This window comes from Erpetoichthys calabaricus, chromosome 14, assembly GCF_900747795.2.
Source record: "Erpetoichthys calabaricus chromosome 14, fErpCal1.3, whole genome shotgun sequence".
Lineage (NCBI taxonomy): Eukaryota > Metazoa > Chordata > Cladistia > Polypteriformes > Polypteridae > Erpetoichthys > Erpetoichthys calabaricus.
The window spans coordinates 102,506,917-102,521,347 of record NC_041407.2 but is presented as its reverse complement, the minus strand read 5'-3'; the positions used below and the strand labels follow the sequence as shown (position 1 = coordinate 102,521,347).

General features: G+C 38.8%; 1 protein-coding gene across 3 annotated transcripts in view; it reads left to right on the top strand.

Moving 5' to 3' along the window:
• ezh1 (enhancer of zeste 1 polycomb repressive complex 2 subunit) overlaps positions 1-14,431 on the top strand; it is a 77,842-nt gene that overhangs the window by 46,993 nt on the left and 16,418 nt on the right. For all 3 annotated transcript variants that reach the window (XM_051936393.1, XM_051936392.1, XM_051936391.1), the window contains 3 exons: positions 6,964-7,004; positions 11,767-11,892; positions 14,225-14,403. In XM_051936393.1, coding sequence (XP_051792353.1) covers positions 6,964-7,004; positions 11,767-11,892; positions 14,225-14,403 — 346 coding nt within the window. The remainder of the gene's footprint in view (positions 1-6,963; positions 7,005-11,766; positions 11,893-14,224; positions 14,404-14,431) is intronic.

Below are 14,431 nucleotides of genomic sequence, written 5' to 3'. Positions count from 1 at the left end.
ATGCAAAGAGAGACAGATGTGCAGTACAAGCGCAAAAGCAATTGCCTCAGACAATTTTGAGCACACTGACCTCACTTTTATATTGAGGTAAATTGACATGAACATGTTTTAAAGTGTCTCTGGTATTGTCTTCTGGTTTGTTTTCAGAATAAACACATTCAAACAATTTTGGTGGGACAGAATTCAAACTCTAGGTATTGTGTTGATATATTGATATTCAAAAGCGTCAAAACGGCAATGATGTGTATCTCAAAAATCAGTGATTGGGAAAAGTTATTTTTGCACAATGCTGCAGCTGTTTGCTTTGAAGTAACTTGGGTTTGTGAAACATGATGAAGCAAAGGCTGTTGACCAAAATATTTGAACAAATAACCCTGATTTGAAGACAAAATCTATAAGGTTTGATTTGAGTTCAAACCTTTGAATCAAAGAAGAGCCCCAGAGACTGTGGTTTAGAGCAAATTAGGACCACCATCATTTTTAACAATTAGGTTATTCTGTTTTTATTTGTAAACGATATGCCACATGTATCTGGTTTGAACACAGCATAGCAGGAAAAGCCACTTATTGTAAAATTGAAAACAAAAATACACACTGGTGTAAAATCCTCCTAAATGACGTGAACTGTGGATCTCAATGGATTATTATATGGAGGGGAACATAGTCTTTAACCCTTAGCCCTCTCATCAGACTCCACTTACATTAAGCCTACACACCATCTTATCCATACCCTCAGTTATTAGTCTTTTATTTTTTTAAAGGTGGTTAAAATGCTTTTGATTGGTGGAGCAGTAGTTTGTTTTTTCCCCTCTATGTCTGTCTGGTAATATTTTTTGTCTTTTTTTTTTTTTTTAGAACACATCTTTTTGTGTCTATTTTTGATTTCTGCCTTGCACCTGACACTGTTGAGTTAGACTCTGGTGGATTTGATTATGAATGATTGGATAGATGGATAGAAAACAATATTTGCTTAAAAATATGCAATATATTTCTGGCTGGGAGTCCAGAATATGACTAGCTTTATTTGTTTATTGTGTCTTTATTGTCGTGTATAGAGTACAACAAAATTCGTACTTCAGACTCTAGAGAATCTAGAGAGTTGGTTTGTAGAATTTAAATATTTTAGCTGTATGCAAAAAAGGTTGCCCACTTTTTTTTTTTTTTTTTTTTTTTTTTTTTCCCCTTCAACTTGACTGTTGCTCATGACTGGATTTGTTCACCTTCACAAATGAGTAAATTGTTTGTGCCTGAACATTTATAAAGTGCATTTTAAGTGTTTTCTGTAATGCATAAAAATGTATGATTATTACATATGAACAATTATAATGCGTAAGGGTAAGTCATACTCTAGAGTAATGTAACTCGGACAAACCCAGTCCATAAAGGTAACATTGCAGGAGATTGTCCCTCCTTTTTCAGTAAATGTCCATGCACGGTATGGCAGTATTATGCTTGTATCTTGAAAGAACGTGTTTTAAAACATGGACACAACGTAAAGAATTGGTCATAAATGGGTAGTAATTTGAGTATTTCACCAATAGTAATGAGCACATGTGTAATTAATGACATGACTGTCTCATTTCTTGAACTTGATTAAAGTAAAAGAACCAGACAAATTTAAATACACGCTGAGACTGCCTTTCTAAAAGATGTCTATTAAGAGGTTGAGGACCATGACATGCTGAACAAACACAAGTCAAACAAAGAAGGTAAAATGACAGACTATACTGGTCAGCAAACTTTAACTTTGCCTCTTCTGGAAGGTGCGGTTCGGTCACCTCAATCACAAACACAAATATCAGTACACTGGTAACGCTAAGTCTTAAATGTACAGCAGGTTGCGTCAGTTCACTGCCTTCATGTGGTACTACATGCATTAGAACATTAGAACAATCTAGATGAGAACAGGCCATTCAGACCAATAAAGCCTGCCAGTCCTATCCACTTAATTCTTCTCAAAAACATAGTATAGTTTTGAAAGCCCCTAAAGCCTTACTGTGTACCACCCTGCTTGGTAGCTTATTCCAAGTGTCTGTGGCTCTCTGTGTAAAGTAAAACCACCTAATGCTTGTGCAGAATTTCCCCTTAACACGTTTCCAGCTGTGTCTTTGTGTTCTTGATGAACTCATTTCAAAATAACAGTCTCGATCCACTGGACTAATTCGCTTCATAATTTTAAACACTTCAGTCATGTTCACCTCTTAATCGTCTTTTGTTTAAACTGAAAAGGCTCAGCTCTTTTAATCTTTCCTCATAACTCATCCCCTGTAGCCCTAGAATCACTCTTCTCTGGACTTGTTCTATCGCTGCTTTGTCCTTTTTGTAGCCTGGAGACCAAAACTGCCCACAGTACTCCAGGTGAGGCCTCACCAGTGCATTAAAAAGCTGGAGCAGAACTTCCTGTGACTTTTACTCCACACATCGTGCCATATAACCTAACATTCTGTTTGCCTTCTTAATGGCTTCTGGACACTGTCAGGAAGTTGATAGCGTAGAGTACTGTAGTATACTATTATGTACTTGATCCAAAGTTTAAAATGCCTAATGCTACCAAAGTAAACAGCCTACTCCTTGAACAGACGAACACTGCAACAGCATGAATGACAGAAATTTTATAAAATCTTTAGACAGAAACTTTCTTTTTAGATCTCTGGAGCAAAAAGAGCCTCACAGAGTCATATCTACATATGTTTACAATCCCTTTGCTATTCAAACACAGTGCACAATTTTTTTAAACTTCACTGAATAGCTATTTTTTATGATGGAATGAAAACTAATCTGAAAAGATTCTCTCCAAATAAAAAGTAATTGAAGTAAATCACCAAAGGTTCATAAAGCTACACTCAAAGTAATTGAGGTAAATCACTAAAAATAGAAAATTACAATAGAAATAGTCAAAGGTTTATAAAACTAAGTTCAAACTAAAATGAAAAAGATATGATGTGAAAATAGATTAAAAATAAAAACTAATTAGAATATGGAACTGAAATATCCTTGGTGTGTATATGAGTATGCCTTATGATCGACTACCACCATATCCACTAGCAATGCTAAAATTAGATTAAGCAGGTAATAGCTGGATTCTCTTAACTCCTGTAATAAGAATGTAAGTTTAATGTCACTGTGCTCTGTGTAACAATTTTAAATCTGCTTCTTCTCACATGTATACAGCTAAGGCCAGATTTAGCACACAGGGGCTCATCAATTAGAACTGCTAGGCAAGCATTAGAAGACATGAAGGGGACAACTACGAAAATGGGCATTGTTCTATTTCTGTGTGTTAGAGTCAGCATGAAATTGAATCCTCTGTTTGCCTTGTTTTGAATGGCATGATTTACCGAAGTAAGGGCCTGCACATGGAGAAAGAGTATAAAACCATTGGACCGATACAACAACAACATTTATTTATATAGCACATTTTCATACAGACAATGTAGCTCAAAGTGCTTTACATGATGAAGAAAGAGAAAAAAGACAAAATAAATAAGAATTAAAATTAGGGAACACTAATTAACATAGAATGAAAGTAAGGTCCGATGGCCAGGGAGGACAGAAAAAAAAAAAAAAAACTCCAGATGGCTGGAGAAAAAAATAAAATCTGCAAGGGTTCCAGGCCACGAGAGATGGGAGATAACGTCATCTGATCCTGAAAATCCTTCCAGTGCAGCGATGAAAATGGCAGACTATTCATCGAGATCCCACTTCGATAATAGTCTTGCTATGGCTTCCTCGTCTGTTAAGCCACGTAAATTGTCATTAAAGAAAGCGAAGTTATTTTCTCTTATGTGATTTCTTACCGCCCTATCACTAAGGGAGGGATATCGCCTCTTTATAATATATCAATTTAGGTTCAGGTTACTTAAGATGCCACAATTACAAAAGAACTTATTCCAACCAGGGAGCTAGTTCACCCTGCTGGACAGAACCCTGGAACTACATTAGGAAGATTTGGTAAAAGGAATTATTGTTATTTGGATATACACAACTTAGGAATGGTTTACTAATCACAATTTTAGTGAAGTAAAAAAAAAAAAACACAAAAATATGGCTGAAAGATTGGTAGTAGTGCTGTGAACCCTACATCTCTCAGCTTTTTAATAGTCTAAATGTCTGCATGACTGTCAAATAAAATAAACATGCACTCAGTGAGCACTTAATAAGGTGTCAGTTTGTTAATACAAATAGGCTTTTCTTTCAAACAGTTAATCATTTTGGTTTAGTTCAGTTTATAGTATATAACATACAGATCTGGGGCCTCATGTATAAACGGTGCGTACGCATAAAAATGTTGCGTAAGCCCGTTTCCACGCTCAAATCGCGATGTATAAAACCTAAACTTGGCGTAAAGCCATGCACATTTTCATGGTAGCTCCAGCGCTGGCATATGCAAGTTCTCTGCTCGGTTTTGCACACTGGCAGCACCCAGCGTCAAAGCAGTGCTACTGTTCCAGTGTGGTTTCCCTTTTTTTTAGATCCACATCCCTGATGCGGCTTTATAAATACACTGAAATTAACCGCATATTGTTTATTAGTTTAATGCATCTGATTGTAATAAACCTGTAACAATATAATGGTCCACAGAATGGTCAAACTATTCTAAATACCATAGCTGCTTTAGCGTTGTTACTTTCATTGCACCTTCTTTTTCTTCTTTCAGCTGCTTCCGTTAGGTGTTGCCACAGCGGATCATCTTTTTCCATATTACTCTCACTGCACCACTCGGAGTATTTATATCACTGTATCTGAGTGGGGAATCACAGATCTACAGCAGATGATTGGAAAGAGATTATCGGTATACAGCATCAAGCACACGCTGCCTCAGCCATGCTGTCTATTGAACTGCTCTCATACGGCAAATGCTTCAGAGTCTTTCCTCATGGTTCAGAAACAGTTTCATCCCAAGAGCTATAAACGCACTCAATCAGTCCATCAAGTGCTCCTTGTAGAATGCTTTGTACTTATTAGTGCAGTTACCTCACTGTAAACTTGCGATACAGTTACAATATTGCACAACTTGAGCCACTTTATAAAGCGCTTATTTACATATGATGATGATATCATTTTTAAGATGAAATGCAGGAAAATATGATTATTATATTATACCATGTACTAAAGAGACACAAAGTTGCATAAAGGTTTGTGATTTTCCGGCCCCGTATACTGTACAGTTCTGGAAAAAACAAATAGCATGGTCTGTGATACGACTTTTCAATATACTACAGACATCTTGCATATGGTGAAGGGACCATTTAAGGGGTGGGACTGGAAACTGGTGAATGGAATGCTGGGAAGGAACCGAGGTGCTGTATGGGAGCCATGATGTCATCAGGAGGAGACCAGAGGAAGGGATGGAATCCGGAAGTGGTAGCGTGTGGTTTAGGGAATCCGGGTAAAGTTATGGCGGCATTGTTTCTGTCTTTCTGTGGAGATGAAAGAAAGGTTAATACCCTGCCTTTGTCCCCTGGCACGATATGTTACATTGCTCATCGGGTCTTTACGCGACTCCCTATGCACGTGTGTGTGACAACAGATAAAATGTTAGCATCATTTAAATAATCTGTATTGTTAATAATTAAACATGTGAGGACACGGTGCTGCAGCGCTAACGAGGAGGTGGCAACTCCGTTCATGGATTGTTCCTGCCTCGCGCTGTATTTTTGCTGGGACTGGCGCGACACTGGAAGGATAGATGGATAGAATAATTAAACACGTACTACGAAGCTATTTCAATGTTCTTTAAAAGTTTTGAAGAATCGGCATTCTAAGATTATAGATGGCTTAACATCTATTACAGAGCTGATTGTGTGGCGATTGGGTATTTGGAGAAAGAAAAGTAAGGACAGGAATTGGCATCTTATGTGAGGCAGGAACAATCACTGCGCAACCGTGTTCCCATGTTTAATAACATGTAGTGATTCACACACATATAGCACATAGAAGATCAAACACAAAACAAACCATTTAACGTGCTACTTTAGTTACGATGGGATTTGAGAAACTAGTAATTTAAACGATTTTAAGATGAAGTTTATGATGTTCTGCTTTAATGACAAATTACGTGATTAAAGTGGAAATTTCGAGATTAAAGTTGACATTTCGTGCTTTTTTCCCACTGTGCGCCCATTTTTTTCTCTGTACCCTCATAAGCTTTCATATGACACTCAGGCAGTGGGCTACGACTCGACTTTTCACAGCGACTTTGATATCTGACAACTTTTTTTTTATTTCGGGCACTGTGCCACTTTGTGAACTTGAGCTATCGAGTTTCTCTGACACGCTATGTCACTCGATCAACTTCCTTTTGTTGTTTAAACCAACAAATAGTAAGTTTTTCCTTACCTCCACTTGGTATTCGCTGAAATTCTTCTATTTTCCCCCGTGCTTTTGCCATTGTCTTTTCACAGAAGGCTGAGCTTAAGGGCTATTTATATTGATTTGCATATTCAAAGAGGCATAATTCTGGGAGGAGTTGGGGCGGGACAGCAGGCGCATGCACGTGCGTTACTTTTCACGCTGACCAGGATTTATGTACAGTTTTAGTTACAGCCTGTCATTATTCAGTGTTGTTTATCCTGGGTGTCTTCTCTGCTCGTATTTAATTGTAGCAAACTGCACAGAGAAAGGGCAAAATATAATGAAATCAACAAAAGAGAGTTAAGCATTTAAATCTATAGCAAAAGTTGAAATAGTTCTAAATGTCTTATACTGTAAATGTAAAAATCATGCTGCTGTGTTTTTCTGAATATAGAATAAGAAGAGAAAAAAAATACCAGCTAATTAAATGAGATCAGTGTTATCAGTTGATGTCACTGATTATGAATCTGGTTGAAACAAAACCTTGAAGCTGCAGTGTGCCCCTGGGACAAAGTTTGAAACCCACTCCTCTAATCTCTTTAGAGAAAGTGCTTTCTTTACATATTGAAATCATCTGTTTTTATAATTTTGCTTGGTTTGTCATTGCAGATTATGGGCTGCACACTGTCGGAAGATTCAGCTTAAGAAAGGTTGGTTCCATGCAGTATATTTAAAATGTTTAACAACGTAGGTGGCCTTATAGAGATGTGTGTCATTCATTAGTTGAAATGCCACATTAACTACAAGTTTCTGTCACCTGAAGGTGTAATCAGAGGTTAATCCTGCTCCCTACTGTAATCTTTATAAATTTTTCTTTTTGTGTATCTGCTTCTGACTAACAAGGTGGGTTTTAAAATACAGGCTGTTTTGCTGAGAGGATGTCTGTTTAAATGCAATTGTAATTTGTAACAGAACCAATTTGCTATAGGCAGATGCAGGTGCAGATATTACACCATTCTGATGTTTAGCCGGTAATATGACACCAAAATACCATGCATTCTTAATGTACCTTTTAGACTTAGTTAAATCTAAAAATACTAGACTTAATTGTAAACCAGATCTCATTTTCATGTTTGCTTTGGTAGTCTTAGTACATTATTTTATTTTGTTCTTCTTCTTGCCCTTTGACTCCAACTTGGAGCATAGACCTCCAGCAGTTACCTTCCACTGGTTTCTATCCTGTGCTATCATCTCTAGTTGTCTTTTTTCCAGGGCCATTAGTCTGACCTCCATATGAACTGCACGTCTCCATGTATATTCTGGCATTTCTCTTTTGCTCTTCTGTGTTAGGGCCCATTTTGTGATATTGTTGGTATGTCCAATACACATCTATTTCCTTTTCAGTCTGCTCTTTATTCAGGTGCTGCTGAGCTTGCTTCCACTGATTCTCCTTACTGATATTTATCGGCCAGTATATTTGCACGTTTCTTTACAGAAATTGATTAACAAAAGTTTTTTTTGTGAAGGATTGTTTATCTTACACCTTTCAACACAGATTTGACAATTGAGCTGAACAAACTCAGCATTGCATGCTGACTAATTTCACTTGGAATGTTAATTTTGAGTACATTTCAAAATCATGAGTTGAGTCCCTTCGATCAGTTTATAGCTGGTCTTTAGAAGAACTGCAGGTTCACACAAAAAGGCAGTATTGGGGTGCCAACCCGGTCATCCCCGTTTAATAAACAGGAGTCCAAAAAAACACATGCTGAATGGTGCTAAATTAACAAACAAAAGTAGTGTCCTGTTAATGGACGTTTCTCTCGCCTTTCAAGCCTCATAAGTCACAGCGGGCATGAGTTCCATCCTGCAGTGCATTCTCATAATGAGTGACATCTCCTTCTGGAAGGAAAACTGGAAGGAGCAGTGTCAGTTGCCCTCACTGGGTGTCTTCTCAAAATTGTGGAGGGAAAAACAGAGGATAAGGTTATTGCCAGTGCCCCTTTTTGACCCAGGGTAGAAGTACATACCTCAGAAGAGCCTGGAGAGTGAACCACAGACACATGCATGACACTGCTAATCATTAAAAAGAGACACCATGCCTAATAACACAGAAAATAAAGCAAAAAACATTATGAATACAGCATTCAAATGTCAATGTAAATAAACATGTCTCATTCAACCCACTTATTCCAATGTGGAGAAAGGTAATAGTTACATTTCCCAGTCAGTCAGCTAGTCATTGTCTAACCCGCTCGCAAGGCAGGAACAAACCCTGGAGAATGACACCAGTCCACACACACACCCCAACTACTCACCAGGGCCAATTTAGTACTGCCAATCCACCTAACTTGCACATCTTTGGACTGTGGGGGGAAACTGGGTAGAACATGCAAACCCTGCCCAGTGAGGACTCGGGAGACAAACCTTGCTCTCCGTACTGTGAGGCAGCAGCACTACCACTGCGCCACCATGCTGCTCATACTTCCCAGTGCAAATTTAAATTATTAATATACAGTCAAATTCAACGTACATTATTTGTTTTAAATTTGGTGTAAGTTAATCGAATAATGCTTAACCATTAAAATTCCAGTTTCATTCCAATTAAAATTTTGGTTCATTTCTAATTGTATGTGAACATATAGGGTTTGTGTAGATTATGAAGAATTAGGGAAGTACTAGAACATTATACAAGGCGCATAGGTGGTATACAGTGGAATGCAAATGTTTGGGGACCCTTGCTTAAAGTGTTTGCTACTGTAACTGATTAAGTGAGAAAAAGATGATCTGAAGAACTAAAGGCATAAAGTTAAAGATGACACACAAGAGTATATTTTTACCAGTAACAGTGCACTCCAAGATAACGTGCAGTGAATACACGTGACTTGAGCATTCCTAGTTTTCATACTCTTTCTCTGTATGTTTAGCATTCATTTGCTCAGGGGCGCTTCCTGAGCAGCTCTTCTTTTCTCCACCCTAACGGTCTGCTTCTTCTCTTCTTTCGTCGGCATCTTTTCCCGTTAAAACTGATTTAGTCAGTGTTTGTATTGCAATTACTTAGTACGTTTTCCTTAATTTTTCACTTAAACTGGCACTTAAGTCTTCAATCTGCCTCAAGAATGATTTAAGATATGAAGAGGTAGAGAAAGTGACGGCGAAGGTGGTAGGGATGAGAACAGCGCCTGTACGCATGTGCCACACGGCCACCTTGCTGGCTGCTGCCGAGAGTTGATTCTATAATGAAATAAAATAAAAATAAAAAGAAGAATAACATTGGAGGTCAATCATCATCCGAAAGCGGAAAGTAGACATCACGTAGTATATGTGTACCAAATTTCAGGTCAGTAGTTCAAACCGTTTGCAAGCTACAGGTGATTTAAAATCCTGGACAGACAAATGAACAGCCACAGTAGCGTATTAAGGTGAAGATTTCCATCATTCACAGGTACAAAATACCAACAAAAAAAAAGACCCCCTTTGGCAAGTATCACGGCTTGTAAATGCTTTATGTATCCAGCTAAGATTACTTGGGGTATTTTCTCCCATTCTTCCTTGTAAAAGGCTTTGAATCCTGCAAGATTCTTGAACCGTCTTGCATGAACTATTCTTTTGAGATCTAGCCATAGATTTTCAGTGATATTTTGGTCAGCTGACTTTGAGGACCATGGCAAAACTGTCAAATTGTACCTCTTGAGGTATTCCATTGCAGATTTTGAGGTGTGTTTCAGATCATTATCTTGTTGTGGGACCCATCCTCTTTTTAACTTCAGCATTTTTACAGATGGTGTGATCCTTGCTTCCAGAATTTGTTGGTATTTATTTGAATCCATTCTTCCCTCTACTAATGACATGTTCCCTATGCCAGTGGCAACAACACAAGCCCAAAGCCCGATCGATCCACCTCGATTTTTATAGTTGGAGATACGCTCTTGTCCTGAAATTCAGCACCATTTTTTTTTTCAAGCATACCTTTGCACATTGTGGCCATTAAGTTCTATTTTGACTTCATGAGTCCACAGGACTTGTTTCTAGAACTCGTCAGGCTTGTTCAGATGTTCATTTGCCAACTTCAAGGGAGGACACAGGAAAGGTTTTCTTCTGCTGAAGGTCATATTTGTTCAGGTGTCGCTACACAGTAGAACAGTGCACCACCACTCCAGAGTCTGCCAAATCTTTTTGAAGGTCTTTTGCAGTCAAATGAGGGTTTTGATTTGCCTTTCTAGCAATTCAACAAGCAGTTCTTTCAGAAAGTTTTCTTGGTCTTCCAGACCATAACTGTTCCTGTTAACTGCCATTTCTTAATAACATTATGAACTGAGGAAGCAGCAACCTGACAACACTTTTCTATCTAAATTGTAACCTTCTTCTGCTTTGTGAGCATCAGTTATTTTATTTTCCAGAGTTGTAGACCGCTGCTTAGAGGAGCCCATGGCTGTTGATTGTTGGGACAAGGTTTGTGGAGTTGGAGAATGTACACAGCTTTACAATTTGCTTCACCTGGAGTTTCATAATGATGACTGTGTACAAGACATAGTCCTAATGGGGTAATGAAGGTCTGAGACCTTGGGAAAAGTCATCTGAGACATCAAATATCTTGGGGTGCCCAAACTTTTGCATGGTGCTCCTTTCCTTTGTTTAGTGTATAATTGTACAAAATAAAAACAATACAGTATAATCTTGCATCCATCCATCCAATTTCAAATTCGCTGAATCCGAACACAGGGTCATGGGGGTCTGCTGGAGCCATTCCCAGCCAACACAGGGCACAAGGCAGGAACCAATCCCGGGCAGGGTGCCAACCCACCGCAGGACACACACAAACACATCCACACACCAAGCACACACTAGGGCCAATTTAGAATCGCCAATCCACCTAACCTGCATGTCTTTGGACTGTGGGAGGAAACCGGAGTACCCGGAGGAAACCCACGCAGACACGGGGAGAACATGCAAACTCCAGGCAGGGAGGACCCGGGAAGCGAACCCGGGATAATCTTGCATAAAATCCTAAAAAGAAATGTGTCATCTTTAGCGTTATGCCTTTTGGTGATCCATTCATCTTCTGCTCATTTAATTATTCACAGTAACAGACATTTCAATCAAGAGGGCCCAAACTTTTGCATGCCACTGCAAGTGTTTATGAAGAACTTCAAAAGCTTGCATACTGAACGTGAAAGTGAATTTGTGATATTCCTTTATGTATTTATTTCAAAAGAAACAAAGTTTGTTTTGGGATGCAATTGCACTCAGTCTGGCAAAACTGTGTAAAGAAAAAAAGCACCATTGAGAGATGCATTTGCTAATCCTGTTTTAAACCCACCTGCTGAGTTCAGAAGTTGTGAAGTAAGATTTTTAATTAAGAGAAGATTTTTCACAAAAGAAAAGATAGAATCTCAGTTGAACAGTGCTGTATTTGGGAAGGCTCTCTTTTGTTGCTGGTTTCAACCCAATCATGTTGCTTATGTGTTTCAGACAATTCATCAAATCAAGTCTACAATTACCAGCCATGCGACCACCCGGGACACTTGTGTGACAGCTCCTGCCCCTGTGTGATGACACAGAACTTCTGTGAGAAGTTTTGCCAGTGCAGCCCTGAATGTAAGAAGTGCATCAGCAATAGCCATGTCATGCCAAAATGTTTTGTTTTTGCAGAAGAAATATCAAAAGCTATTACATACATGAAGTCCGCCTGGGTGGGCTGAAAAAAAAGCTGTTAAATTTTATTTGGTCAGAATGATGAAGAAAAAGATAACAGTGAAGTCTGCCAAAAGCAGATAAGGAAAAATCAGTGAGAAATCTTGCCAGTTGTCACTTCTCTTAATTTTGTAGTGTTGCTTCAGCAGAGTTATTGCACTTGGGGTTTATGTTGACACAACATTTTCCTCAACTAAGCAATGCAAAGAAACAATTAAAAGGGCAAATGAAATGTTAGGTTATATCATAATAACTGTTGAATTTAAGTCAAAGGAAATTATGCTCAAACTATATTCAAACTATATAATGCACTAGTAAGACCACATCTGGAGTATTTTGTGCAGTTCTAGTCACCACAGTACAAGAAAGACATAACAGCACTTGATGTTGTGCAGAGGAGAACAATCAGGTGCATCTCAGGACTTAAGGACATGTCCTACTGTGACAGACTCAGAGAATTGAATCTGTTTAGTCACGAGCAGAGGTGACTGCATGTAGACCTAATCCAGATCCAGGGGGTCCTCGGGTTACGACACAGTTCCGTTCCTACAACAGTGATGTAACCCAAATTTTGGTGTAAGTCGAAACACACCCTAGCCTAAGTCACTTACCTATCCTAACACATTTGCAAAATCATAATCTAGAACATAAAAACACAACTAAGCTACAGAAAAAGGAAAATGACATATACTGTACTGTACACTGTACTGTAGTAACAGAAAAAATGACAAAAAATTTCCTTTTATTCCTTCTGATCTCTTTACAATGTCTAACTTCACTTTCATCGTGATGGCTTTCCTCTTTTTCGAAGCACTACCATCTGAAGACTCTGACTTTCATTTAGGAGCCATGATAAGGGCCACAAAGTCACCAAACAAAGCCACACAAACGGAACACTTCCTCCGCGCGCAACGAAACTAGTTCACCAACTCCCTCACTCATACGTTGCGTTACTGCATATTCTTCCGCTGCGCCCAAGCAAACTAGTTCGCCCACGTAGTCTGTAAGTACGACGCTAAGGGCGTAAGCCGAAACACTCATGTCTCAATTTTTTTTAAGTTTTTATGTGAGTGAGCGTTGTAAACTCGAAATGTTGTATGCCGAGATGTTGTAACCTGAGGACTCCCTGTATTTAAAAACCTCAAAGGCATTGATGAAGTTGATCCAACAACATTCTTTTGTCTAAAAGGTGAGTCACGTACTCAAGGCCATCTGTGGAAATTAAGGGGAAGTGGTTTTAAAACTGAAGCCAGAAAGCACTTCTTTACGCAAAGAGTTGTGGGAATCTGGAGCAAACTACCGAGCTATGTACTGTAGTTGAAGCAGAAACCTTGACAACCTTTAAGAAAAACCTAGATGAGAGATTAAGACAGCTTAGCTCTTAGCTAAACAAACAGGCCTGATGGACTGAATGGTATCCTCTCGTTTTCCAAATTTCTTATTTATTCTAAATTATTTAGAGATTGGTATGGCAGATATTCTAGATCCAGAAAATCTGCATACTACAAAACTGTCTTTTGTTCATCAAATTTCCCCAGTGTTTTGGAGACTGTTTTCTGCATGTCCAGTGTAACAGCCTTATGAGTGTATAAGGGAGTTGTAGAAGGGCAGATATCATGGCATGGCAGTACATATCCTACATCTCAGCAGGAGACATGCTATAACTGAACCGTATTTGCCCAGACCATGAATGGGCAGCAACATTGTTCTGCTGCTGTGATTCAGATTCCCTCAGAGGTCCTTGGGAAGTGTAATCTCTGAAGTAAAAGGGGTTACCTGGAGTTGCTTCCCTGTAGGTTAACCTGGCAGTGGAACTTATCTTGGAACTTACTTTATTGCAGCAGAATAATATTGCTGCCCACTAATAACTAGGGTTAACATACTGAGACGTGGCATCTTAGCCTGGTGGTAATGTCTCGTCTGGAGCGTGTGTTGACCAGCTGTGCCCTCCACCTTATTCTGCACGTAATAGTTTAGGAAGCTGATTTTCAAGTAGTCTTCGTTAATATGAAAAAAAACTTCTTATCAGCATAACTGGCAAATTTCTGCAGTCCAAAGTATTGAAAGCACACATTTGTAACAAGCATTTTACTTAAATGAAAGCTTTTTAACCAGTAACAACCTATTATAGTTCTCAGATCAAGATGTTAACGAGGATAACTTTTTCTGTTGAAATGCTAATATGAGCAGTGGTGTATCTCTAAAGCTTTGTTTTCTACTTTTGCCCAAAATCCAGGTCAAAATCGTTTCCCTGGTTGCCGTTGCAAGACGCAGTGCAACACCAAGCAATGTCCATGCTACCTAGCTGTGCGAGAGTGTGACCCTGACCTGTGTCAAACCTGTGGTGCAGCTGAACATTGGGACAGCAAGAATGTCTCCTGCAAGAATTGCAGCATCCAGCGAGGCTTGAAAAAGGTGGAAATAAGAAAGTGTAAATTTGCAA